The 25,667-nt window shown below is 45.0% G+C and overlaps 3 protein-coding genes across 10 annotated transcripts in view; 2 read left to right on the top strand and 1 right to left on the bottom strand.

Moving 5' to 3' along the window:
• Positions 1-229: 229 nt before the first annotated feature.
• On the bottom strand, positions 230-7,787 carry si:dkey-118j18.2 (uncharacterized). 8 transcript variants are annotated; one of them, XM_030349091.1, is made up of 6 exons: positions 7,689-7,787; positions 7,409-7,553; positions 7,177-7,256; positions 6,893-7,052; positions 3,335-3,467; positions 230-2,155 (listed from the first exon to the last, which is right to left on the bottom strand). In XM_030349091.1, the coding sequence occupies exons 3-6, from the start codon at positions 7,194-7,196 to the stop codon at positions 1,971-1,973; spliced, it is 498 nt and encodes a 165-aa protein (XP_030204951.1). In that variant the 5' UTR covers positions 7,197-7,256; positions 7,409-7,553; positions 7,689-7,787; the 3' UTR covers positions 230-1,970. The 8 variants fall into 8 exon arrangements, with proteins under 8 accessions (XP_030204951.1, XP_030204949.1, XP_030204950.1 ...); XM_030349089.1 differs by having other exon boundaries at positions 7,396-7,553; XM_030349090.1 differs by having other exon boundaries at positions 7,391-7,553.
• A 2,535-nt stretch (positions 7,788-10,322) lies between these two features.
• Positions 10,323-19,853, top strand: LOC115537670 (calcium/calmodulin-dependent 3',5'-cyclic nucleotide phosphodiesterase 1C-like). Its single transcript, XM_030349715.1, has 4 exons — positions 10,323-10,564; positions 15,467-15,517; positions 17,533-17,698; positions 19,799-19,853. Exons 1-4 carry the CDS (start codon positions 10,480-10,482, stop codon positions 19,851-19,853), a joined length of 357 nt encoding a protein of 118 aa, XP_030205575.1. The 5' UTR covers positions 10,323-10,479.
• A 4,332-nt stretch (positions 19,854-24,185) lies between these two features.
• LOC115537439 (calcium/calmodulin-dependent 3',5'-cyclic nucleotide phosphodiesterase 1A-like) overlaps positions 24,186-25,667 on the top strand; it is a 38,679-nt gene continuing 37,197 nt past the window's right edge. The window contains 1 exon segment of the mRNA XM_030349372.1: positions 24,186-24,691. Coding sequence (XP_030205232.1) covers positions 24,561-24,691 — 131 coding nt within the window. The 5' untranslated portion in view covers positions 24,186-24,560.

The raw sequence follows: 25,667 nt of genomic DNA on the forward strand, positions 1-25,667 counted from the left end.
ATTTGGTTCATTATTATGAATATAAGATATATTGCATGTATTAATGCAATAACGATTTAAAATATGCCATGGGAAAGTGAACTGCCGAAGGAAATTAGATTTGTTGTGGGACATATGCAAATTTGTAACTATTTTACAGGATAATTATAGACTGGTCCATTTGTATTCAATGCAGGAATACTCATTACATTGACAATGTATGATTTCTCAAAGAAGGCTCGACAGAAAGTAGCATTTGCATATGTTTTTTAATACAGGATCACTGTCCCCAAATAATGAATCCCAAACAAGCTATATAAAAAAAGGACTGATTTAAATCACAAGAATAGACATCCAAGGGAATGAAAATGAAGTCAAAAGGGCCTACATGAACGTATTCATTGGTCGTTCAAAGCTAGCTCAATGAGTTCAAAGCTACATTACCAAGACGCAAAGTTGTGGCTCCCTCTATAGGTCACCGGCCAGACTGCAGCTGGAAAACTATGGACGAATAAGAAAATGTCAAGAAATGCGTGACACATTATTCATGACCCGATCTAAAATGCAAGTGCGGTTTGACAAGTTTGCAGCATGTGCGCGAAAGACGTAACGATTTGTCATCACAACTCTATGGATGATTATCTGGAAGCCAGAAAGGCATTTTTATCTTGTCATCAATCTCTATTAGCTATTACATTTTGAATTCAGCATTTTTTTGTTTTTACAAGAAACATGAACAGAGAGAGTCATTCTCATTCTTTTTAAAAGGGATTACTTGGGACACCGTTTACGCGTACGATTAACTGAAAGTCATACAAAAACATGACACCACCTCATTCTCAAACCAAAAAAAACAAATTTTCATTTAAAAGATATGGACAGAAAGAGGGCTGTATGCACCAGTTTGTGACAGCATAGTTACGTTGCGTGTAGGACTATGGGATTTCTGTGGACAGAGCTTTTGTTTTGGTTAGTCTTCATTGCACATCATCCTAAATCATAAGAAAGAAAAACAACCCTATTCTCAATCGTGTTCAATGATCAAAAATAACCACACCGTGTTCACCTCAAATAAACATACTGCGTTAGATGGATCCAAAACTCAATTTAGCCCCTGTATTTGAGATATATACACATATAGATATATATCCTAACCCATTACAAAATCCCCATGCTGAGACGCTAATTCAGAACAACCATATTCACTTCCATTGACCTTAAATAGGCTCTTAAATTGAAACCATGAGGCCCTAATTCAGAAGAACCATAATTCTGTTCCATTCCAATGAAACCGTAATTAGGTCGACAGCCGACAAATGTCCGTCCAGAGGTGACTTCCCCAACTCAACTCACGCTGGGTTACGCCCCGAAGCCGTTAAGATAATCAGGGTCTTATTAATGGTCGTGTGTACAGAAGCAATCGACCAAGACCCGGGCACTAAAGACCCTCATTGGCGGCCGTCACTCCGGACTCCCCCTGCTGACGTTTGGGGGTGACGTAATACCGGTTTCCCCGGCAACGACTACGACTTCCTCTTAGTTTTATTTTGTGACGGTTGTCATGAGGAATTCGGCTTGGGTAAGGGAGGAGGGGGGAGGGGAACTTTGATGATGTAACAACAAACCTAAAAGGGTCTCTCTTGTGGCTTTGTCGTTTCCAAGGGTACACCCCCTTGGAAACCCCTTGGAACCCACCCGACACGACAGCGGGTTACGAGGGCACTCACTGAAGCCCTCAGTGATTACCCCCTTCACACAACACAGAAATGTAGAAGAAAGCAAAGGAAAAACACCACACAGTTCACCTCGACACAAACGACAGACAAACGACACACACATGGACGTCTGCCCTCGCTCACCCGAACGCGAGGCGAGAGCTAGGCTGGAGACGATCGCTGATGACCGGAACGTGAGGAAGAAGGCAGGGTTTCGGGAAGGCATCGCGGCGTCAAATCATTGGTCCGTTTTTTTATTTTCTTCCAATTGGAGCCTTACGGACTCGGTCTGCTGGGGGCTTCCTGTTGATTGGCTGGTGCCGGGGGGCCGGGTGTGTAAGGGGGCGGGGCCTCGTTCATGCTCACGCCGTCCGCGCCCTCGTCGAGGACGTGGAAGGTCGGGCGCAGGCCGTCGCTGCCCCGGGCGCACTCGCTGTAGGACGGGGGCTTCAGGTCTTCTTCTGGAGACCAGAGAGAGACACCGTGAGTGAGTGAGTGAGATAGAGACAAACAGACAGCCAGACAAAGAGCGATAGAGAGACCCACAGACAGGCAGAGAGACACACAGACAGAGAAAGACACAAAGAGCATTAGAGAGATAACCACAGAGAGACAAGACACAGACAGACAGAGAGAGAGAGAGAGAGACACACACACAGACACAGACACACACACGCACACACACGCACACACACACACACACACATACACAGAAACGTATTGCTTGCCTCATATTGGTACATTTACACAAGCGACGAGCCAACTCTTTAGAAAGAAATGTAGCAAGTTAAATTAAGCACAGCCATAAATATAGTTAACAATGAGGCAGCTGCTTATCTGCTTGGAAATGTCATAAGACAAAGGCCCAAATGAGGACAAAGTGTTTCCGGCAGGTGAGACGTTCGAACTCTGTGCCTCACAACCGCATCTTTTCAAACAGCCAGTGAGAGATTGCACTTCTTAGAAATGTCCCATAATAAGAACTGTGAAAAACCGCACTCGATAGTCTATCTCCATCTGGCGCTCTGAATCAGTTACTACCCACGTGCTTAGGCGACACCACAACCCTGCACTCTATTGAGGGTAGTGCAGGTAGTTCAAATATACGTTTGATATAGAAATAAACAAAATCAGTCCAGTTGGTTTAGAGGGCGTTATAAAGTGCCTTGTTGTGGGCAAACACAACCAGTAGAGGTCTGATGCTCCTTCTAATCACACTTATAGCACAGTGGTGCCGCAGTAGGGTTAAACCAATTCATGCTGTATATACATGGACAACAGTACATTATAGCCTACTGAGGATGAGGAACAAGGAGCTCAGAGTGAATGTGAGGTGAGGAGAGGTTTCTCATCATCCTGTTCCTGCTGCAAATAGTTAACAGCCAGGGGAACCAAAAGTAGATCAACGTGTATTTTAGTGTGCAGAGAACCCAGTCTTGGGTGTGTGCGCGTGTTTTTAGTCTTGTGTGTGTGTTTTTAGTCTTGTGTTTGTGTGTGTGTGTTTGCATTTGATGTGCGTACGTGTGTGTGTGTGTTCGTCCTTGTGCGTTTGACGCGTGTGTGAGTGTGCATGCGCGCGTTTGTGTTCGATCTTGTGTGCGTGCGTGTGTGTTTGTGTAGTCCCAGGGCCGTGTACAAACCTCCAGAGACAGCCTCGTAGGGCGGGGGCATGTCCAGCTGAGAGAAGGCCGCGGCGGGGGGCTGGTTGGCCGAGGGCTCCTCCATGGACACCTCGTCCTGGACGCCGTACCAACTGGGCCAGATGGAGGTCTGCTGGGGGGCACGTGATGGGGACGGGGGGACGGGGGGAGAATTACAAACTCGGAGGCTCAAATGCAACACCAGCAGATGCGAGTCTGCATTCCTGCTGAACACGCCTGTGACCAGACCCACACAAACTTAAGACTATCTACACACAACTAAAACTTAAAAACACACACACACACACACACACACACACACACACACACACACACACAAGCCAAAGATCAAATACACACCAAAGACTAAACTACACGCACAGACACACACCATGCATTTGCTTAAACAAAGTAGAAAGGGGAAGCTTTAACAATAAGGGCCTTTGTATTAAAAGGAAACTGCCCTTGGAAATACTGCTACAATGTTTGAATCTATTAGCTCTGTGGAGAGCTGCTGATTGTGATCATGGCGGTGTTAGTGATGACGGACTGCATCATCAGCAAACTTTGCTATAAGCTTGTCTTCGACAGGGGGAAGAACCGCAGAGCTTAGATCCCGCAGGCCAATAATCCAATAATCTAGGAAGACCTGCAATGGACTATTGAGCTGGTGGTCGGTCTATGGTCAGTAAAAACACATGAGCCAGGGATATTAGAAAGATAAATGTGTAATGTGAAGAGGTTATTTAATCCAGATATCTGGCACTTATTTTGCTAGGATTTTTGAGGAGAAAAACTCCAAAAAACAATGACCTACTTTTCCGGAAAGACAAAACCTAATAGTGAAAGTACTTTATATAAGAACTGAAAGTAAAATAAAGACCATTAAAAGTCCCGGTTACTGCCACATTTCTCCAAGAGGCCCATTTGAAGTTGAACTTTTCCCCCCTCTGTTAAAAATAATCATCTGGGAACATTTTCTCTTTTTGAGGTGACCGTAAAACCAAACGCTTTACCGAGGGCTACTAAATCATCAACCATCCCCACCTCAGCCACCCCGCCACCAGCCCTTCTTCCCAGCCCTCTTCACATTTTGGCCCATGGAACAAGTGGCCTTGGCGTGTCTCCAGCGAGAACTCGGGAGAGGGTGCTGGGTTATAGATGTTATGGATGGCCACTGGGCACTCCCACCACACATTCCATTAAAATCAAAACACTGTGTATTATTCAGAAAATAGACTGCGGGGGGGGGGGGGGGGGGGGGGGGCGGGGGGGATGCTTTTGTTTTGTTTTACAAATGAAAAATGTAGATGTGAAAGTGGAGAGGGACGGAGGAAGTGGGCGTGGCCTGACGGTCAAGGCAGCGGGGAGAAAGAAGATTTAGTAATGGGAGACGGGAGTGTGTATTACACATGAGGAATTTAGGGACTGAAGGATGTGTTTTAGCATCAGCCACCGAGTGATCCTCTGATCCGTTACAACGGGGGGGGATTCATTACACAAACACACTGTGTCCTTCACCTTGACCGGGTGTGGCTCAATGACTACCAGGTGCGTCGGTGTATCCAGAAAGAACAAGGCAACAAACTGACATGTGACCGCTTGTTTCTGCTTGAAAGCGGTTCCGGCATGTCCCGTTCTAGCACTGGAAATAATTCCATACTCTTGTGTATCGAGTTCAGGAGGCCATGCTACAAAAACAACTACCATCCCTGCTGATACCAGCCTTAATCATTGATACAAGCTGGGGAGGTTACGTCAAAAGCTCCTTGAGACAGGAATCGCCTAATTAGCCTTTAGGATGTGTTTACTTTATTCTTAATGACCGGGGTATTTCCTGTTCCAAAACAATGACAGAGCTCCACGTTTAAAACAACACCAATAATGTTTTGGGTTGATGATAATGGGAACAGAGCGAGGAGGAAGGCCATGCAAAGCTGGCACAGAGTGAGCTCACTAAAACAGCCATTGTCTGGCTCGGGGTGAGGTAAATTGCCTGGCCTGTGTTTGTCATGTCATATTTATCTATGTTGCGCTTAAGAAAAAGAAAAAAGCGACCCATAGGGATTCATCGGCCACCAGTCTTTTGGGGTTTGATGGCACCATACATACCCTCTAACCTCAAGCCATGAAATAAGGAGAGGGATCCCTTCCAGGAACCCAGGGGAAAACAATGGAGAAAAGGTAAAAAAAAAAAAAACTGAGCTGGAATGCACCAACATGTGTGTAATGATCTATGTTGTTCGATTTTTTGAACGACAATGGCTTTACTAAAAGGTTTGTTAAGATTCCAGGAGGGAGGGGAAAGATCTCCCTTCTAAGAAGTGTGGAAAATAGCTTATGATTGAATGAAACCGTTCAATCACGCGTTAGGCTTCCATGTGCTTCAAAAGAAGAGGACTCCAATGAGGAACAATTCTGTTGGGACAGCCACCAACTAGATTAACCTCAGGCACTGAGGCTGCCGTTTCAATATCATTTCAGGATCTCTAAACATGAGTAACCCATTGATGGAGCTCCTTTTAGAGAATCCCTTGGGAAGTAGCAGTAAAAAAAATGGGCCAATGCAATGTAGCGGCAGGGAGGTTGTAGATGTAGCACACAAGGCAAGCGGCGGTTCAGGAATGTGTAACCCATAAAGAGCGAAACCATTGGTTGTCAAAGAAGAGTTATAAATTAGATCAGGTGGCTGTGTCAGGCCTCTGGAATACATTACGCTCTGCATGGTGGAAAAACTGATCAGGACTGACAAAGAAAGAAGATCATCGACAGTCACAGAATAATTCAGGGAAAACCATTTAAATGTTTAAGAGAAGAAATATTTTAGAGGAGATTTCCATGCAACCATTTTACTGTTCTGCAACAGACATTCGGTGTTTTGGCCTCAGCAGATTCCCCAAAAAAATCCAAAAATAATCACATGCGCCTGTGAAATTTGACAAACTCCCATGACAATCTGGGGTTTAGAAAAAAAGAGCGTTACATTCCCCAAGGTTCTCAGCAGCACGGAAACACCACAAAGGTATCTAGATCAGTGAAACCGATATAAGTATGTGAAGTCGCGTTCTGAGAATGACAAACTGAAATGGAACCTAAAGGTCATCCGACAGAGACCACAAGCCTGTCCTATTTAGAGACAAACTGACATATTCTCTAAACATCTGGGGAGAAAGAAAAGAAACATCACGCTTTTCAGCCTCTACTTTCCGCCCCTACTTGGGCGATTTGTTTTGGTATGAAAGCATAATTCCAGAGTCAATCATCAGACACAACTATGTCGTTCAACAATAAACATGAGACTTCAAAAATGTTTAGGCGTACCTGACCCAGTGCAATAAAACACTCAAAATGTTGAATTTCACATGTCTTACCTCTACTGGCTTACACATTTGACAAACAAAATGTCTTACAAATGTTTCAACTATAAGCAGCTGTTTTGCTTACTTTATGATTTGTTACGTGCTCACAGGGTTCTTGCACTTTCGGGGTTACATTTTGTAAAACGCTTTTAACCAAAGCGTCAGCTAAATAAACCCAATTTAATGTCTCCACACTTACGCTCGGCCTCTCGCACACTTGGTGGAGGTACGCCCTTCCTCCCACAATAACGATCTGCGCGTTGCGGGGATTGCTCAGGTAAGCGGCCAGCTGTCGTTGTCTTGATCGGTACCAGCAGACATAGAAGAAGATCTTGATGATGATGAATATGATGACCACTCTAAAACAGAGAAAGGGAGTGGTGGGGGGAAACCACGTTGTTGTGCAAACAAAGCATGAGCCCACTGATGTAACCACAACTAGATGTATAGTTTAGTTAGTTGTATTTTGATTGCCCTACTTACATGTACCAGTACAACTCCATCGTTGAGACGTTAATCCACACAAGGTCTCATCATGAAAAGGTGATTCAAATATCCCATTCCTGAAAAAAAAGTCTTCCCAGCATTAACATGGGATGATGTTTACCAGCCCCGCCACTTCTTAGAACAATCTCAGATCACCGCACCACAACAGCATATAAAAAGCACTGAGGTCGTATCAAAGTTAAGTGGATACCTTACAGTGGTCACATGCCTTGTGGGGCCTCCTTTGTTAACTCGGACGGTGTATCATTATCCTTCTGCTTCGAGGTGGCGACTCCAAGAGAACTGGAGCAGAGCTAATCCACCGTTAGCTTAGCTAGGGTGTAGCAGCAGGCCACAGCTGCTAGTGTGGTATCCTTTTGGTAGAGGAAAAAGCAGAGGCTTTAAAACCCCTTCTAACGTACGGGAAAAAATGCTACTGGGTGTCGGATCGTTTGCTAAGCCAGAAACAGGCGACAAACTGGTGATTGTTCCCCTAGTATTTAACAAACCAAAACACTGGAGCCCCCAAGTAAGTGATCCCCTCCTTCGCTCTCGTGTTCAGCGCTGCTTTGCCTCCGTATAAAAAAGGGGCGGAGCCAACGGTGTACACACATGAAGGTGGGCGTGTCTCGTCCGCTATACGCTACTAGTTGCACGTCCTAGCCTGGTTAATGAAACCAAGATATGCAAGATATGCTCCACTATATATATATATATATATATATATATATATATATATATATATATATATATATATATATATATATATATATATATAGATATAGATATAGATATAGATATAGATATATAGATATAGATATAGATATATAGCACCACCATATTGAGGATATTGATATGGTTGACTAAATGTATTTTATTTATGTTATTCTAATCTAAAGTATACGCCCTATCGATCAGTTTTCAAGATGTGTTGTCATCTAGTGGAACATTTGCCACATGCCACATTGCAACGTAGGCTACTCATAAGCGCTCAACTTGGTTAGTGTGCACTGTGCATGCTGTATCAGCATTCACAGTCTAGATCTTGAAATCTTTATTCTTTGTGTGAATTCTCTATCAGCATTTACACTCTGTATGTTAAAATCCTTAATATATAGTGGATTCTTAGGTTTTATTCTTTCTTATTATTCTCTACAAACTTTGGGATCCTATTCCTTCCACAATTTGTCACCTTGAGACTCCATTCCAATTTTTAAATGTTGAAAAAAAACCAACTTTTAAAATATTTTTTTTTAACAATGGAAGTCAATGACACTTGGCACTTTCTTAATATGAAAATACTAGGTGAACACTCTCCGGTTCACACAGTGAAGGACAATTTCCACCTGAACCGTCAGGCCCGCCCCCCTGTGGACAGAACGAGAACTGCAGCTCCGGTTCAAACTAAGTCAAAGCCCGCTCACCTGTGGAGAGAACGTGAACTGCATGCCGTATATTTTTATATTTTCTGTTTTCCAGAAAAGATAATACAAACATACGAGTGGAGCTTCGATTGAACTCCAAAAACAGATCACTGGATTCTTACTCAGAATACGTGTGCACCGGGAGTAGGGATGCTTCCGTAACCCTGTTATTCAGAGCTCAGCATAGTAGAGAGGACACTGAATCTAGACGTAAGTTCTCATGCAGGGGTTGATGCGGCATGGGTCCCAGTCCCACCGTCCCACCGTCCCATTGTATGTGTGATGCACGGCTTTCATTCAGACAGGAATACGACCACAGATTCCTGTGGTCTGGCCCTTCCGTGTTGCCATATACTACAACATTCAGCTAGATGGCTGATTCACAAAGTTAGACTCAGATAGCTAGAATCAGCTATGGCTTCGCTCAGATATCCAGATTCTAGCACAATGTCTTAGATGAAATTATTATAACATGTTTTTAATTATTTATAAATCCAAGACATGCCTACTAAACTACTATATAAAATGTGGACATTAAAAACCCTGTTAAGTAGCCTCCTCAGGTTTAAAAAAAGAAGGTACAGACTTAATGGAACTAATTACATTCCATAGCATATGGAAACATCATTTGAAGTAACATGACATAAACCTGCAATATTTAACTTATTTACTCCATTAACAAATATGCGTGAGCTAGAAAGATTCTCCAGTATGAATCAAACCACCAGTTGATCCCCACCAAGAGACGCAGCTACCTGCTTTCAGACGTGGTTCCTATGGAAACGTGTTACCTCCTCGAAACCGAGGTGATCCTGAAGCAGTGGAATCAACAGAGACCGAGAGAGACAGAGAGAGAGAGAGAGAGAGAGAGAGAGAGAGAGAGAGAGAGAGAGAGAGAGAGAGAGAGAGAGAGAGAGAGAGAGAGAGAGAGAGAGAGAGAGCGAGAGAGCGAGAGCGAGAGCGAGAGCGAGAGCGGGAGCGAGAGGGAGAGAGAGAGAGAGATTGAGTGTGCCAGAGGGAGCGAGTGATAGCGAGGTCACCAGAGAGAGAATGAAGACAGCAGGCAGCAAGGGTAGTTCTTTTTGTTCACACCTCCTCACTTGTTCACTGTCTCCCTCCCTCCTCCCTCCTCCCCCCTCCCTCCTCCACCCCCCCTCCCTCAGGTGAGAGGTAGTCCAGTGTCTCTTCAATCACCAAGGCCGTGTGGGTGGGACGGCAGAGCGTTTGTACAGATTGTTGGATTCTAGCTGTGAATTAAAAGATTGGCTTTCAGAGCAGCTCAGGTTGCAGTAGAGCTTAGAGCTTAGAGCTGGAGAAATGCATCATCTGGAACGGAGCTTCACATCGACACACACCGCAGCGGTATAATGTATGCGTCCGAAAAGCCAGACTTTCTCTCGGACACTGCCCTCCACCTCTGGCCAGACGGAGCATCACACGCCTCCATACACTGTTCCTCCGGAGACCCTTTTTCAGCCACAGTGATAAAATGTCATCAAGCACAATGTTGATGATCATATAGGACAAATGACCACGTTACGCCAGAGGTGAGAATATGAATGCAGCCTATAGAGTTCTGAAAATACATTTTTATATCACTTCTCATAATGACAACTCACAGAGAGCAGGGACAAAAGAGAGGAGAGAAAGAGAGGGAGGGAGGGAGAGAGAGAGAGAGAGAGAGAGAGAGAGAGAGAGAGAGAGAGGACCACAGGTTACTATATCTCACCTCATTCGCAGAGAGAGAAAGAGAGACTGAGGGAGTGAAAGTGAGAGAGTGAGAGAGTGAGAGAGTGAGAAAGAGAGTAAGAGAGAGAGAAAGAGAAAGAGAGTGAGAAGGAGTAGCTGCGAGGACTGGGAACTGAAGGACTCTAAAATGACGGAGCGGGCAGCAAAGAAGCAAGGCTTCAAAAAGTGTCGGAGTGCGACGTTCAGCATCGATGGCTTCAGCTTCACCATCGGTAAGACAAGGATAAGATAAGGATAAGATAAGGGTGTGTGTTCAGCATGGATGGCTTCAGCTTCAAAATCGGTAAGACAAGGATAAGTTAAGGGTAAGATAAGGGTGTACGTCCAGCATCGGGAAGAATTCTCTGCCTGTGTTTAACTCCGCTTGGACGAGGGTTCCTAGCTTCTGCAAAATGACCACATTCTGGGATGGAACTGGATTTTGAAATGTAAGGTTGTTGTCCTATTGAACTTTTTGTTTGTGTTTATATATATATATATATATATATATATATATATATATGTACTCTGTTGCTGTGTTCTGATTAGGGCACCTTCAAGAACAGTGTGTACATGTGCGTGCATCTGTGTGTTTTCTAAGACTGAAAGTGCGTTGTCGCTATGGTGACCAGGAGAGATGATGATGATGATTGTGACATCACCTACAAATAATATATGTGTTTCAGTGTGTGTGCGCGCGCGCGTGTGTGTGTGTGTGTGTGTGTGTGTGTGTGTGTGTGTGTGTGTGTGCGTGTGTGTGTGTGTGTGTGTGTGTGCCACAGGTTTGTTTTGCTTGCTCCAGTACCAGGGAAGACTACTGAGACCTCATCAGGACACTCTGCTGTGTTGTGACTGGGGACTAGTTCACAACATTAGATGTAGTTACCAGATGGAGTCTGCGTGTGTGTGTGCTTGTGTCACTTGTGTGTGTGTGTGCTCACATTAGTGTGTGCTTGCGTGCACGTGCACATGTGTGTTGTTGGTTGTCAGGACGCTAGCAGATTAGTGTGCCGACTGAGTACAGGGAGTCATTATGGCTAATGAAGAGTCCTTTCCTCTCCTCAACCCATCCAGACCTCAGACCCTCTCAATGGTTCTCAGTACATCCCATTTTCTAAGGCTCTATCCCCTCCCCCTCTCTCCCTCTCCCCCTCTCTCCCTCTCTCCCACACTACCTCTCTCTCTCTCTCTCTCTCTCTCTCTCTCTCTCTCTCTCTCTCTCTCTCTCTCTCTCTCTCTCTCTCTCTGTCTCTTCTATTGTCACTTCCTCTACCTTCTCCCTTCTCTCTTCTTGTTCTTCCTGTTCTTCTTGTTCTTCGTGTTCTTCGCTGTCTCATGACCCCTGACCTCACACACACAGAGCCCAGACCCTTCCAGACCCCCGTCATCGTCCACGTCCGTCCACATCTCCTCTCCCCTCACTTCGTCTGGACTCATGTCCAGGGTCTTGCACGGGCTGATGCATTCGGGGTCGCTGAAGTAGCTGCTGTTTTGTGTTCTGCTCGTTTCCTAATGTTAGGTGATTGATCAGGTCCAGACTCCTGCTGGAGTCGTCAGAACGCCGTCCACAGGCATGGATATCAGGCGTTCGGGGTTCAGCAGACCCCCATGTGTGTGCATGTGCGCACGTACGTGTGTGTGCATGCGTGTATGTGTGTATATTTGTGCGTACGGAGCGTACATTGCTGAGCAGGGTGTGTGTTGTCCAGTGGCGAAGCTAGACCTTTTTTGGGTGGGCTCAAGCCTACCCAAAACATCCCTTAGCCCACACTATCATTTCATCCTGAAATCTAATATTCTACCTTTCTTTTTTTACACAAGCAATGAGAGAATGGATGCTGTACACTAATGAACAGGCTCAAATGGGCTAGTGAAATCAAGCGCAACCTTCCTGCAGGAATCTCTAACCTCTGATTGGTGGGTGGGCGTCTCCTGTTTGACAAAACCAAAAAGGCAGCACGAGCACACTTAACATAGTTTCTGCTGTTTTGTCTGTCAAAAAGGCTTGCCAGTCTTTATCAGAAAATCCACGATTTCCAGCTGCGTTATAACATGACCAGCTAACAATAAAACAATCATTTTAAAACCTTGACATAATCTGTCAGATGCCTATTAAATGACAGTTGACCACAAGGCGATTCTATCTATGCCTCCTCTTGAATTGCTTCATGTTTTAGACGGCAGGGGCTTGTAATGCTGTGTAGCATGATAAGCATGATAAGGTGCAAGGAGCAGAAGAAGTTGACATGGGTGCTAATTTTCAGTTGAAAAAAAACACTGGCATTATTTTATCAGCTGAGGGCATGTTCATTGCCATAACAACGTGAGCTAACCAACAAGTACCACATGTTCTAATACTATGAGACTCGCCCTCAGCTTATAAAAGGTGTGGGGGGGGGGGGGGGCGCGAGTGGCAGTACGGGACTTAGTGTCTTATTTATTTATTTATTTGAATAAGTTACTTATTTTATTTTAAATAAACATAATACCAATGGCCCGAAGTTTTACAAGAATTTTCATCGTATAAAGTCATGACAGAGGGGCTGATGAAACTGACAAGTGACCAATGTTTACAGTTTAAAAATATTTTTAATTAAATGCAAACCCCAGTGAATCATATGTTCTTGTTTCTCGGTTTTGAGATTCACATAGACTTAGCAGTCTTGTTTAAATGTTACAAATTTAGTTAATAAACTGAACTTCGAAATTGTTTTAAGTTGTTGCAGATATTATCTCCGCTAATTATATTAATCTAAATAAATAAATATTAGCAGGTTCTCAATAGTAGGCTATTTCAATTCAGGGAGGGCGCGAAAAAATAGGCGCGTCTCCTAGGGTGGGAATGACAGAAAATGATTGAGAGCCACTGGTCTAGAACATGTTGTACTTGTTGATTAGCTGAAGTTGTTATGGCAATGAAAACGCCCACAGCTGATAAAATAATGCCAGCAGTTTTGTTTTAACTGAAAATTAGCACCCTTTTTTTTTTTGCATCAGAACAATTTTTTTTTGCATCAAAAGTTTTATAAAAATGTATGGGTCCCTGAAAGTGAGAAAACGTAGATATTACTACCAAAATAGTGGTATGTTTCTCATATTATTAATCTATTACATGTTGTACCAATGTGTTTCAGTAGCTGTGTAAATAAAAAAAAAGGGGGAAATATGGTCATTTTTGAGTGAAACTGACCCAAAGGAAATTTAATATACCTCAAATTTGTTATTACAGTTCCCAGCCATTAATTATTCCTTCATCCAAATAGTATTTTTTCCTTTCATCACTTTAGTGATTCAGAACTGCATTATTTAGCTGACACTGCCAGCTTTTGGCTTAGACATACAACAGCCTATTACTAATAAAATAAAGGTTGTGGAATAAAAAAATCTTGGACAGGACTTTATATACTTCAAATACCCCTGTGGCTTCCTGGGGTTGAGCCCCCCCAAAAGTCAGAACCTAGAATCGCCCCTGGTGTCGTCGGAGCGTCGCTCTCTACCTTCTGTTCTATCTCCACTGAAGGCAACACGGTGTCTTCAAGGCCGTCCCTTTAGCTTGCAGTCAGAGCCGCAGAGGTGTGGACAGCAGAGCTCTGCAGGGTTTCATCAGGTCCGCTCAGCCTCCCGGCTGCTCTACCGCCAGCCCCCGGCTGCCCTCGTCATCACGTCCTAATGTCGGGAATTAGCTCTGCTGCTTTATAACGAGAGGCGGGAGGCCGGAGCATCAGAGGTGAAGACATCTGACTTGAGGGAGCGAGGAGGCGGAGTTCCGCCGAGCCTCAAGCACCTGGCTGCAGGGCTAAAGCCTGTTGAGTTCTACAGAGCACACGCCCTCCAAGGAGGTCCTACCTTACAGACACACCCTCTGTATATACACAGAGGTCCAACCTTACAGACACACCCTCTGTATATACACGGAGGTCCAACCTTACAGACACAGTTTCTGTATATACAAAGAGGTCCTGCTTTACAGACACAGTCTCTGTATATACACAGAGGTCCTGCCTTACAGACACAGTCTCTGTACATACACAGAGGTCCTGCTTTACAGACACAGTCTCTGTATATACACAGAGGTCCTGCCTTACAGACACAGTCTCTGTACATACACAGAGGTCCTGCTTTACAGACACAGTCTCTGTATATACACAGAGGTCCTGCCTTAAAGACACAGTCTCTGTATATACACAGAGGTCCTGCTTTACAGACACACTCTCTGTGTATATACAGAGGTCCTGCCTCTCAGCCACAATGCGCAACATTTGATTTGATGTTTCTAGACTGTGGCTGTGATTGGCCATGAACTGAGCCCACAGAAATCCAAGCGTGTGATTCCTCTGATTCTTTTTCTAACCTTGGAAACTGAAGACTTTTAATTAGTTGAGAGTATATTGCAAATGAATAAATCCTGCCTATTATGGCTTCATGCTGCTGTTCTCTAGGGGTTTTTGCTTTTATTCCTGCGGTTATTTCAGAGATAATGTGTGTTTGTTCAACCAGAGAACATTAGTTGTTCAATCCTTTAGTGTTGTCCCACTCACACATGTTCCAAACTATATTCCTCTCGAGATCCAAAGATCCAAATGCCAGAGAGAGCTGGTGAACAGGCTTAGAGGGCCCTCAGAGTCCATTGTTTGTTTGAGCAGGTTTGTGTGTGCAATGTGGATGTGGACTGTAGGTAAAATGAATGAAGAAGTCAGTCCAGTGTTTGAGTGGTGAGTTCCACCGCCCGCAGAGACAGGGATTAGTTAATTGCTGTGATGTCCTGAATAATTCAAGATTGACGTTCACCCGACATAGAACAGGAGTTGTGGTAGTGATGCTTGTTGTGGTTCAATGTAGAACCACATATTGTGTCTTTATTGGGCATGTTGACGGCGCCCTGGTCTGTTTCCCTGATCTCTCCTCCTGAACACGGCCCTGGACTCTAGTTCGTTGATTGACTAACTGTTGTTTGAATTCAGATGGCTTATTCATTCATTTTGTAAGACTCTCCCAGAAAGGTTGGCATTGTTCCTCTAGCGACAAAAGTGAGCCCAACTGGACAGACTTTCACTCGGAAACATGAACCAATAGGATGCACTGGGCGGCGGTACGTTGTCCTCAACACTCCCATGAACCCTTCCTCTTTCCCACAGTGGCCAACGAGGCTGGGGAGACCAACCGGAGACCTCTGGCTCGCTTTGCACGTGAGTTCCTTCGCCGCTGCGCGCGCACACACACACACACACACACACACACACACGCACACACACACACACACACACACACACACACACACACACACACTCACACACACACACACACACACACACACACACACACACACACACACACGCACTCACACTCACACTCACACTCACACTCACACTCACACACACGTCCACACATACACAAAGGATTGGCCAAAACAGACTGAATCACCTTTTCCTGCCACACAGGGACCACAATGGAAATAAGCCTTCGGGCTTTATTGTGTCATTCCTGATTTTTTATGTATTTTAATGTATGACACAGAGTGCTGTTCATATTTTATGTCAAAATGGTCAGATAAAATCAATCAATCAATCATTCACTGATCTGTCCATTGAAAGCGATATTTTGCGCAAATTGGTTCTCTGTGAGAAAAACAAGGAAGAAAACCTCTTATTCTTAACTTCTAGAGTAAGAATATGCATTTAGGATTTTGCTGTGTGGCATTATTGCTGTTATGTCCTGCTACTTTGTTTGTTGTATTTGTATGGCTTTGTTTTATTTCAGTATTGCACAGCGGTTCGATTTGTGTAAGGATGTTGCGATAAGCCTCAGTAAATCAGGGTGTTGTGTACTGCAGATGTTGAAGGCCTACCTCTTGGGTTAGAAAGCTAAAGGCTGTTACCAGCTTGCAAATACCCTGTGAATGCCTTTTCAGGTCGCTCTGTCGGTGGGTCGGTCAGTTGGTCCATAGAAATGCGTGGTCGCTACAGCTATTGCGACTTCACACTTTTTTTGCATCATTGCTGTTTTAGTCGAGGCTGTCTCAATGGGTGTGTGTATTCCAGTGCCCCCGTATATGTGAGTGTGGGCCATGTTATACTCCTAGAACTCTTTTACACATGACACTAAATTACGTTTTTTTTTGTTCAAGATAATTTTTTTGTTCAGTAAGACACACAAATCGTAGCCTCAGGGCCAATGACAAACTTAATCCGCCACTGGCCATGTGTTGTGCCTGTATGATCCAAAATTTGGCCTGTTATAGCAGGAACGTGTCAGTGGTTCCCTGTGCTGGCTCTACATGGCCAGTAGGAGGCAGTCAAGCTCAGCGCTGGATGCGGCTGTGCGGTGTTGATAGATGTAAGCGGGTATTGGCTCGATATCAGGGGGAGTGCCGCCGCTCCCATAACGCGCACTACGCGCTGCGCGTAGGGCCTCAAGTCCTGAGGGGCCCCACAAAAAATAAAAAAAAATAAAAAAAATAGGCTGTCTCTGTTTACAAAGTAAAGTGTGTAAATATTTGTGTAAATAGTGTCTGCTTGTAAATCTTTGCTTCATAGAAGAATTTTTCTTACTTGTATACTTCTGGTTATAAGTTTGTATTTATGGACTATTTAATTTAAAAGATTTTGGACATTCCAATACTGTATGTATGTTTTGGCTGTTCTGTGAACTGTGATTTAACTTTTGCGTTTTAATAAAATGTTAAACTGGCAGAAACCAATTCTTTTTTTCGGGGGGGGGGGGGGCATAAAGGAGTTATGCTTAGGGCCCCAAAATAGCTAGCAGCGGCACGAGCGCACTGAAAGGGAGGTCTGCAGATGGGTTTATTTATCAATCGTTTCGTCTCATTAAAAAAATAAGCTGTTTAAATAATTTCAAAGAGAATGGGCGATAGACAGACTGAAGGTCATATAGTGACCTTCAGACTGTGTTTTTTTTTTTTTTATTATTTATTTATTATAAATATTTATATATTTATTTATTTATACATATGAGTGTGGTTGTGTCCGTATATTATGCTTATATACATATATATATATATAGGCCTATATACGGACACAACCACGCTCAGAACCACTTATTTTGTGTTCACTCTGTAAAGCGTCATCGAGTTATGTTTTATTATCATTAATATTAATAAATATATAGATATATAGATATAGATATATTTTTCTCAGAAAATTAATTTGAAAGAAAATCCTCCCCATTTCGTCTCTCTCTCAAGGCTCTAAATCCCAGAATGCTTTGTGGAACGCCATCACGGCGGGGATCGGGATCAAAGACAAGGACCGGCCCGGCATCGTGATCGACCCGCGCAGCCCGGACCAGATCCTGGCGGACGAGCTGCCCACGGTGGACGGCCCCGATGCCATGGAGCGCACCGCCATCAGGTGCTGGGGAACACACACACACACACACACACACACACACACACACACACACACACACACACACACACACACACACACACACACACACACACACACACACACACACACACACACTGTTCCTTCCTGCCCTGCAACTCTCTTTGAGTGTGTGTGTGTGTGTGTGTGTGTGTGTGTTTGTGTGTGTGTGTGTGCGCTACTGTGTGCGCTACTGTGTGTGTGTGTGTGTGTGTTTGAGTGTGACTCTTTGTGTGTTTGTGTGTGTGTGTGTGTGTGTGTGTGCGTGTGTGTGTGTGCGTGTGTGTGTGCGTCTGTGTGTTTGTGTGTGCACATCCATGTGTACAAGTTTGAGTGTAATTGATGTGCCACATCTTTGAGCAGGAGTGTGCATGTCTGTCTGCCTGTCTGTCTGCCTGTCTGTCTGCCTGTCTGTCTGCATGTCTGTCTGCATGTGCGTAAGATAGGAGCATCAGCATCATTTGTTCAGTGTCCCATAAAGCACAGAGCAGAGGTTGATAATGGACAGTAGCATTGCCGTGATGGTGGGGGAGTTCATTTCAGGCTCACCCTTCATGGAGGACTGAAGGTCAGGGGCCTATGGCGGCATATGTTGTCTGCATCATCTTAAGTTCAAGTACAAATTGCTTTTTCTCCGATTTTATCCACAATGTTCACACTACTCAGAAAACTAATTGTGACCTGATACATGGGGCAATTTCATAAAGCAAGTATATATTGTTCAACGTCATAATTCAGAGCTGCTCTCCCATTGGTCCAAGCATCATGTTTTCCATAAGTGATGTCACACACGGGACAGCGGTCACTTCACTGGCAGTGAGTCCTCATGATTCTTCCACCAGACCTGGGAGGCTGTTTTATGAACCAATGGAGCCACTGGTAGTAAACTACGTTACTAGAGAGCGCATTCTGTGAAGCATGAGAACCTTTGGACTCAACCTATGTGCTCGGCAGGCTGATCCCCAACCCCCCCCCCCCCCTCCTGGGTCCGGCGGCCCCCCTGCTGCCACAACACGCTGTGCGGGGCCGTTGGCCCGGCCTGCCTGGCCAATCACAAGCTCCTGATGCTCCCGTTGTATCACACACACACACACACACACACACGCACACACACACACACACACACACACACACACACACACACACACACACACACACACACACACACACACACACACACACACACACACACACGCACTGTGCTTCAGATCGTTTTTATAAACCCTTCAGTGCCGGCCGCATCATCCGCTTTATATAACCTGCTGGCAAGTGAGTGACAGCTCTCATCATGTCATGTGGGTTATTATATCTGTGTGTGTGTAAGAGACAGAGATAGAGCTTCAGTCAGATGTTTAATACTAACACATGGTATCTGTCAGATAAAGAGAGGGAGGTCTATCAGTAATGCGTCTAACACATCACATTTATAATACTCTATCTCCTCTCTTTCTCTCCCCCCCAGTCTCTCTCCCCAACTCTCTCTCTCTCTCTCTCTCTCTCTCTCTCTCTCTCTCTCTCTCTCTCTCTCTCTCTCTCTCTCTCCATCCCCCACTCTCCCCCCCATCTCTCTCCCCCACTCTCTCTCCCTCACACTCCCTCTCTCTCGTTCTCTCTCCCCCCCTTCTCTCTCTTTCGCTCCCCCACTCTCTCTCCCCCCTTCCTCTCTTCACTAGTCAAGGTGACCTTGTGCTCTTTGCTAGGTGGAGGTAATACGATCTTCTGGTAAACCCTTTATAATCCCTTCAGTCATAAGTCCTTAATAAGCCTTTAGTTAACGATGAAGTAAACATTAATTAACATTAATATAAATGTTCTCAGGCTACCGGCCTATCTACCTACACCTCCATAATGCTTCCTTTGTTATTGAAAGAACACGTCTCCAAAATACATGAAAACAACAGACAATCATTTCAAACGAGGTTGGAGAGAGATATGAAAGCAGTGATGCTGAAAGGATGTAGTTGGGACTGGATCCAGGTGGTGACGTCTGCCCTGCTGAAAGATCAAGGTTTCATGACCTAACCCTCTTCCATTCAGCCGGGGGTTAATCCCCTAACGTATCCCCCCGTTTCATACGTTCATCAGGTTCTGTCTGATCGCCTCATTACTGATGTACTGGTCCCAGACCAGCTGCCTCTGACTGGATAGCACACTTCATCTCTACAGAAACCTCTTCTGTCTTTCTAAACAATACACTGGTTTGACTGTGCTGCTGAAGGCACCATGCACATGGACGAAACAATCACCATTATGTTGAATATCTAAAGTTAATCCTTTGTGTGTGTGTGCGTGTGTGTGTGTGTGTGTGTGTGTGTGTGTGTGTGTGTGTGTGTGTGTGTGTGTGTGTGTGTGTGTGTGTGTTCATATATTGTGTATATGTGTGTGTGTGTCAGACACCCTTTCTAAACTTTCATTTGAGAGGAGAGGTCCAGAATTTAGAGGATGGAACATGAGAGTGTGTATTTCTGTTCCAGTCTTTTAATAAACGCTACGTGCGCCACAGAGTTATGGAGGTGTCTGGTCAGAACCTCGAAGCACTTACACACAAAACTTGGCCAGGCTGTGCTCCAAGGATGTCTGCTGGACGTCCTCCCATGCTAACCCTCCTCTCTGCCCTCCCCTCATCCCTCCTTCTCCTGTCTCTGCCATTGTTTCACCTGCTTATCCGGAGAGCTGCAATTCCTTACATGTAGTTGCCTCTTTTGGGTTTTGATTTTGCTTTCCTCAATCTCTCTCTCTCTCTCTCTCTCTCTCTCTCTCTCTCTCTCTCTCTCTCTCTCTCTCTCTCTCTCCCTCTCCCTCTCCCTCTCCCTCTCTCTCTCTCTCTCTCTCTCTCTCTCTCTCTCTCTCTCTCTCTCTCTCTCTCTCTCTCCCTCTCTCTCTCTGATATGGATGGGTTCTATAGAAGAGTGTTATGGAGGGGTGATATGGAGGGGTGATATGGAGGGGTGATATGGAGGGGTGATATGGAGGGGTGATATGGATGGATGATATGGAGGGGTGATACGGATGGGTGCTATGGATTGGTGCTATAGATGGGTGTGCTTTTGGAAAGTAAAGACAAAAGCTTAGATTGAGGAAACTACAAAGTCCTTGTGGCAGAAGAGGAGCAGGCAGGAAAACCAGTGTCACAACAAACGACTGTCTTTCTAAATTCAGGCCCATAGCAACAGATTGGTGTAGTCCCATAGCAGCAGTACGGTGTAGGCCCATAGCAAACAGACTGGTGTAGGCCCATAGCAACACACTGGTGTAGGCCCATAGCAACAGACTGCTGTAGTCCCACGTGGTCTCTCTCCCGTTGCTATGTTGCTATGGTCTCTGAGCCCATAGCAACAGTATGCTGTAGGCCCATAGCAACAGACTGGTGTACGCCCATAACAACAGTACGATGTAGGCAGCAACAGGCTGGTGTAGGCCCATAGCAACAGTATGGTGTCGGCTCATAGCAATATACTGGTTCAGGCCCATAGCAACAGTATGGTGTAGGCCCATAGCAACAGACTGGTGTAGGCCAATAGCAACACAATGCTGCAGGCCCAAAGCAACAGACTGGTGTAGGCCCATAGTGGCAGACTGGTGTAGGCCCGTAGCAACAGACTGGTGAGGGCCCATAGCAACGGTACGGTTGTGCTGCAGGTCTCTTTGGTGAAGAAGTGCAGAGCTCAGTGGGTCCACTGAGTCCATTAATCACCTGTAAGCTGCACCGCTGGGCCTCCTGTTGTCTGCTGGATAACAGCACCACAGGGAGTCTATGTTTCCACCTGTCTGGTGTAGCTTTACTAAACACACACACAAACACACACACACACACACACACACACACACACACACACACACACACACACACACACACACACACACACACACACACACACACACATAAGCACACACACACACACACACACACACACACACACACACACACACACACACACACACACACACACATAGAAATACTAACACACACACATACTCAGGCAAGTGCACACACATACACACACCAACACACATACACATACTAGAGGTGTGTACATACTCACACATGTACACACTTGTACACATATTAACAAGCACACACACACACACACACACACGCACGCACGCACGCACGCACGCACGCACGCACGCACGCACGCACGCACGCACGCACGCACGCACGCACACACACACACACACACACACACACACACACACACACACACACACACACACACACACACACACACACACACACACACACACACACAGGAGAGGACAGGAGCCTTCAGACTCTATTATCCCTGTGTTTCCATCAGATATTTGAACCTGGTGGGAGACACATCTTCCTCTATAGGTTCCCTGACCTGGGGAGTTATTGCGGATTAAAATGTCAATAATAGATGAGTGAAGGGCGGGAGGAGAGAGCATTTAGCGAGCCTGTCTGATGCTGCCTGCTTTCACTTTCCAGCTCTGGGAGTGAGGCCATGCCTGTTAGTAAAGATGGCCGCTTCTTACTCTCTGAGTTCTCATGCCAAAAAGAATGAGCCAGAAGTCTTTGACATATTTCTGTACAAAAAGGGCAAATAAAAGAAAATAAAGAAATACAAATAAGATTGAAGCACATGGTGGTCACATGGTCGGGTCACATAGTGGTCACATGACACATATCAGTATGTCCTTTAACTGTTCACCTTTTTGTTCAAATGCTAAGTAAAATCCAAAAAGTAAAGTACAATAATGTAAGAAAATAAGATGTTTAACTTTCACTCAGTCTCATCCCTCATCAGATAATGATAAATGATCAAAAGCAATCCGGTTTCATTTAGTTGTTTATGGGCTCATTTCTTTGCTAACCTAACTATCGGTATCGTTAGAAACAATGAACACAAGGCAGGTTGCTCCATTCTGTGAATAGTGAGTCTTTGCCTTTCATTGGAGCATGTGGGGACAAAGGCTGCTCAGGTGTGTATTGTGTTTTTAACAATATCCATCCAATATCAGAGCTTTTTGCATAGCTCAGTCAAGTGAAATGTCACACACACACACACACACACACACACACACACACACACACACACACACACACACACACACACACACACACACACACACACACACACACACACACACACACACACACACACACACGTCTTTATCACATGCTGAATGCCTGTACTCCGGCCAAAGGTCACGAAAGTAGGCTGACTGAATCCAAAGAAAGAAAAATATGTGCTTGTGATTGAAGGATTATCATTTGTTATCATAAATTGTTCATTCTTTTTTTATTCTGAGATGTGGACGTGTTTTTTTATAATCTGAGAATTGAATAATAATTCACGTTTGTTCCAAAGGCCTATGACCTGACTAGTTAAGAGCACAGCGATGCTTCAACTCTTTCTACAAAATAGGAATGAATTATTATTGATAATGTCATGTTCTTTAGGCCTATTTTAATTTGGGCTAATGGTTTGTTAGCGGTGAAGAGCTAGCAGTTTTTTAGTGATGAGGTCTAGTGGTTTGTTAGCCGTGAGGGGCTGGTGGTTTGTTAGCCGTGAAGGGCTAGTGCTTTTTTGGCCGTGAAGAGCTAGCGGTTTGTTAACGGTGAAGAGATACGGACGCATTTCGTCCGGATCCGGAGGTACAACCTTGGTTTGTTGGATGTGAAGAGCTAGTTGCTAGAGGTGAAAAGCTAGTGGTTTGTTAGCAGTGAAGAGTTAGTGGTTTGTTAACAGTGAAGCGCTAGTCGGTTGTAAGTGGTGAAGAGCTTTGGTTTGTTAGTAGTGAAGAGCTGGTGGTTTGTTAGTTGTGAGGAGCGGCCACACAGAGTGGTCCCTGCTTCCAGGGATGTTGAGCAGTGGCAGGGGTGGTACCTATACCAGAGACATACTGGGGCACCAAAAAAGCTGTGGTTAAATACTATTATTCTGCTCGTTTGGTCTATTCTTTCTTTATACTGGTATTTTGTCTCGGACAGGTTCAATCTGTCGGTTGTTAGCCATCCAACGCATCGAAATTATGAAATTCATTTTTGGTTTATCAATCAACAACTGTTTTAGGATTCTAATTCAGACTCCAATTATTCCTCCTGTTGAGATAAATTGATTAATTTGATCAGATGATCAAACGGGAATCAAGATAGATGGATAGATAATTGATAGACAGAGACAGATAGATCTCTAGATTTGTAGACGGACAGACAGATGTTGATAGGCTGCTCGTCAGTTCTTCCTTCATCAGTCTTTCAAACCATTGGTCAATTACTTCCATCAGCATATGCTACAGAGATAAACACACACACACGCACACTAACACGCACCCACGCACACTCGCACACAAACACAAACACACGCGCACACACACGCACACACACACACACACGCGCGCGCGCGCAGACTGACCCACACGCCCCCTCCCGTCCCGTCCCAGCTCAGCCCCGGGAGGGCGGGGTGGTGGTGGTGGTGGGGGGGGGGGGGGGTGGTATATACCGGAGCTCAGTGAGTTCAGGGCAGCAGTCAGAGGTCCGTCCGACGCGCGTACACAACCACACACACACACACGCACACACACTCCGAGCTACACGACTCGAACACCCCGTCCCACCCCGTGCGTTTCTCGCGGGAACCTTCCGGAGACTGTCAGGCGAGGACGCGCTGACGGGTGCGGGTCCGGGACTGGGACAGGGACAGGGAGCGGACCGGAGGAAGACTGGAGAAAGGTTAGCGAGGCACCGGGCAGAGACGCTCCGACTCTCAATACCCTCCGGTCGTCTACCGGAGTTTTCCCCGGTCGTCTAACGGAGTGTCTCTCCGGTCGTCCTGGCGGCGGGCGGCGGCAGCCCCCCCGTGGCGCGACGAGGAGCCGTCTCATGTCTCGCTCTCCGGGGGGTCTCCTCCACATGGACTCGCCTACTAAGGAGATCGAGGATTTTGAGAGCAACTCGCTGAAGTACCTGCAGCCGGAGCAGATCGAGAAGATCTGGCTGAGACTGCGGGGACTGTGAGTAGCGCCGTTCTCATCCTAACTCTAACCCTCCCTGATATCAGACTGATAGTTTAGGCCGACCGTAAGACCGTTATCTTTCTAACCCTAACCCATATATCAGACTGATAGTTTACAGTCTAAAACCGTTATCATCCTAACCCTAACCCTGATATCAGACTGATAGTTTACAGTCTGACACCGTTTTCATCCTAAACAGTGGCGGGGCTAGAACATTTTCAGTGGGGTGGCTAGGGTGAGACCAGAGATCATTTTGGGGTGGCACATAAATCTAAATATGATATAAGGCAGGCCTCGACATTATTGGTTCTACGCTTGCCAGGGGCAGGTGAACTCTGTGATTGGGCAGCTTAAATGTGACATGTAGTCGCCCGTTTGGGAAAGGGATTTATTTTTGGTTGAAAATACACTTAATATGCCTACAAAAAAAAACGTCCTCCTATATCGCGGGAGCGGAACTTTCTACAGTGCTGTGCGTTGGTTTTTCGATAAAACAGAAATGATATCCCACAGACTTCAGGTGGAATTGTTTTAGGAAAGAAATCACTACAAATCAATGCAAATATTTTTTTTCATTCTGATTGGTGTAGTAGTTGCCAATGGCCTATTACTTACTACAGGTCATTATTTGCTGATCATTTTGCATTATAGTGAATCGGGATGCAATTAATAGTTTGCAATATTCACAAAAAATCGATAAAAATAAATGTTGTCATTCTGATGCTGTAGTAGGCCCTATATGTATATATTAATTAATTAATTTTCAGGCCCTAATATCAAGGGGGCAAGTAAAACATAACAGCCACTTAACAGCCACTTGCCACTTTGGGCAAGTGCCTTAAAAAGCTTAATGTCAAGGCCTGATATAAGGCATCTTGAAATATTTAAGGCATGTACACGCTGTAACTCTACGTCATAATATTAATTCAGACTGGTGTAATTGTCTAATACATTTTACTTTATTAATTTCTTG

This window comes from Gadus morhua, chromosome 23 (genome assembly GCF_902167405.1).
Source record: "Gadus morhua chromosome 23, gadMor3.0, whole genome shotgun sequence".
Lineage (NCBI taxonomy): Eukaryota > Metazoa > Chordata > Actinopteri > Gadiformes > Gadidae > Gadus > Gadus morhua.

Bases quoted from the DNA above. Each gene is read 5' to 3' on its own strand.
- si:dkey-118j18.2 (XM_030349091.1), bottom strand. From the start codon at position 7,196: ATGGAGTTGTACTGGTACAT. The intron at 7,053-7,176 runs GTAAGTAGGGCA...TCTCTGTTTTAG, and splicing joins ATGGAGTTGTACTGGTACAT to AGTGGTCATCATATTCATCA. The intron at 3,468-6,892 runs GTAAGTGTGGAG...CGTGCCCCCCAG, and splicing joins AAGTGTGCGAGAGGCCGAGC to CAGACCTCCATCTGGCCCAG.
- LOC115537670 (XM_030349715.1), top strand. From the start codon at position 10,480: ATGACGGAGCGGGCAGCAAAGAAGCAAGGCTTCAAAAAGTGTCGGAGT. The intron at 15,518-17,532 runs GTGAGTTCCTTC...CTCTCTCTCAAG, and splicing joins ACCTCTGGCTCGCTTTGCAC to GCTCTAAATCCCAGAATGCT. The intron at 17,699-19,798 runs GTGCTGGGGAAC...TACGTTCATCAG, and splicing joins ATGGAGCGCACCGCCATCAG to GTTCTGTCTGATCGCCTCAT.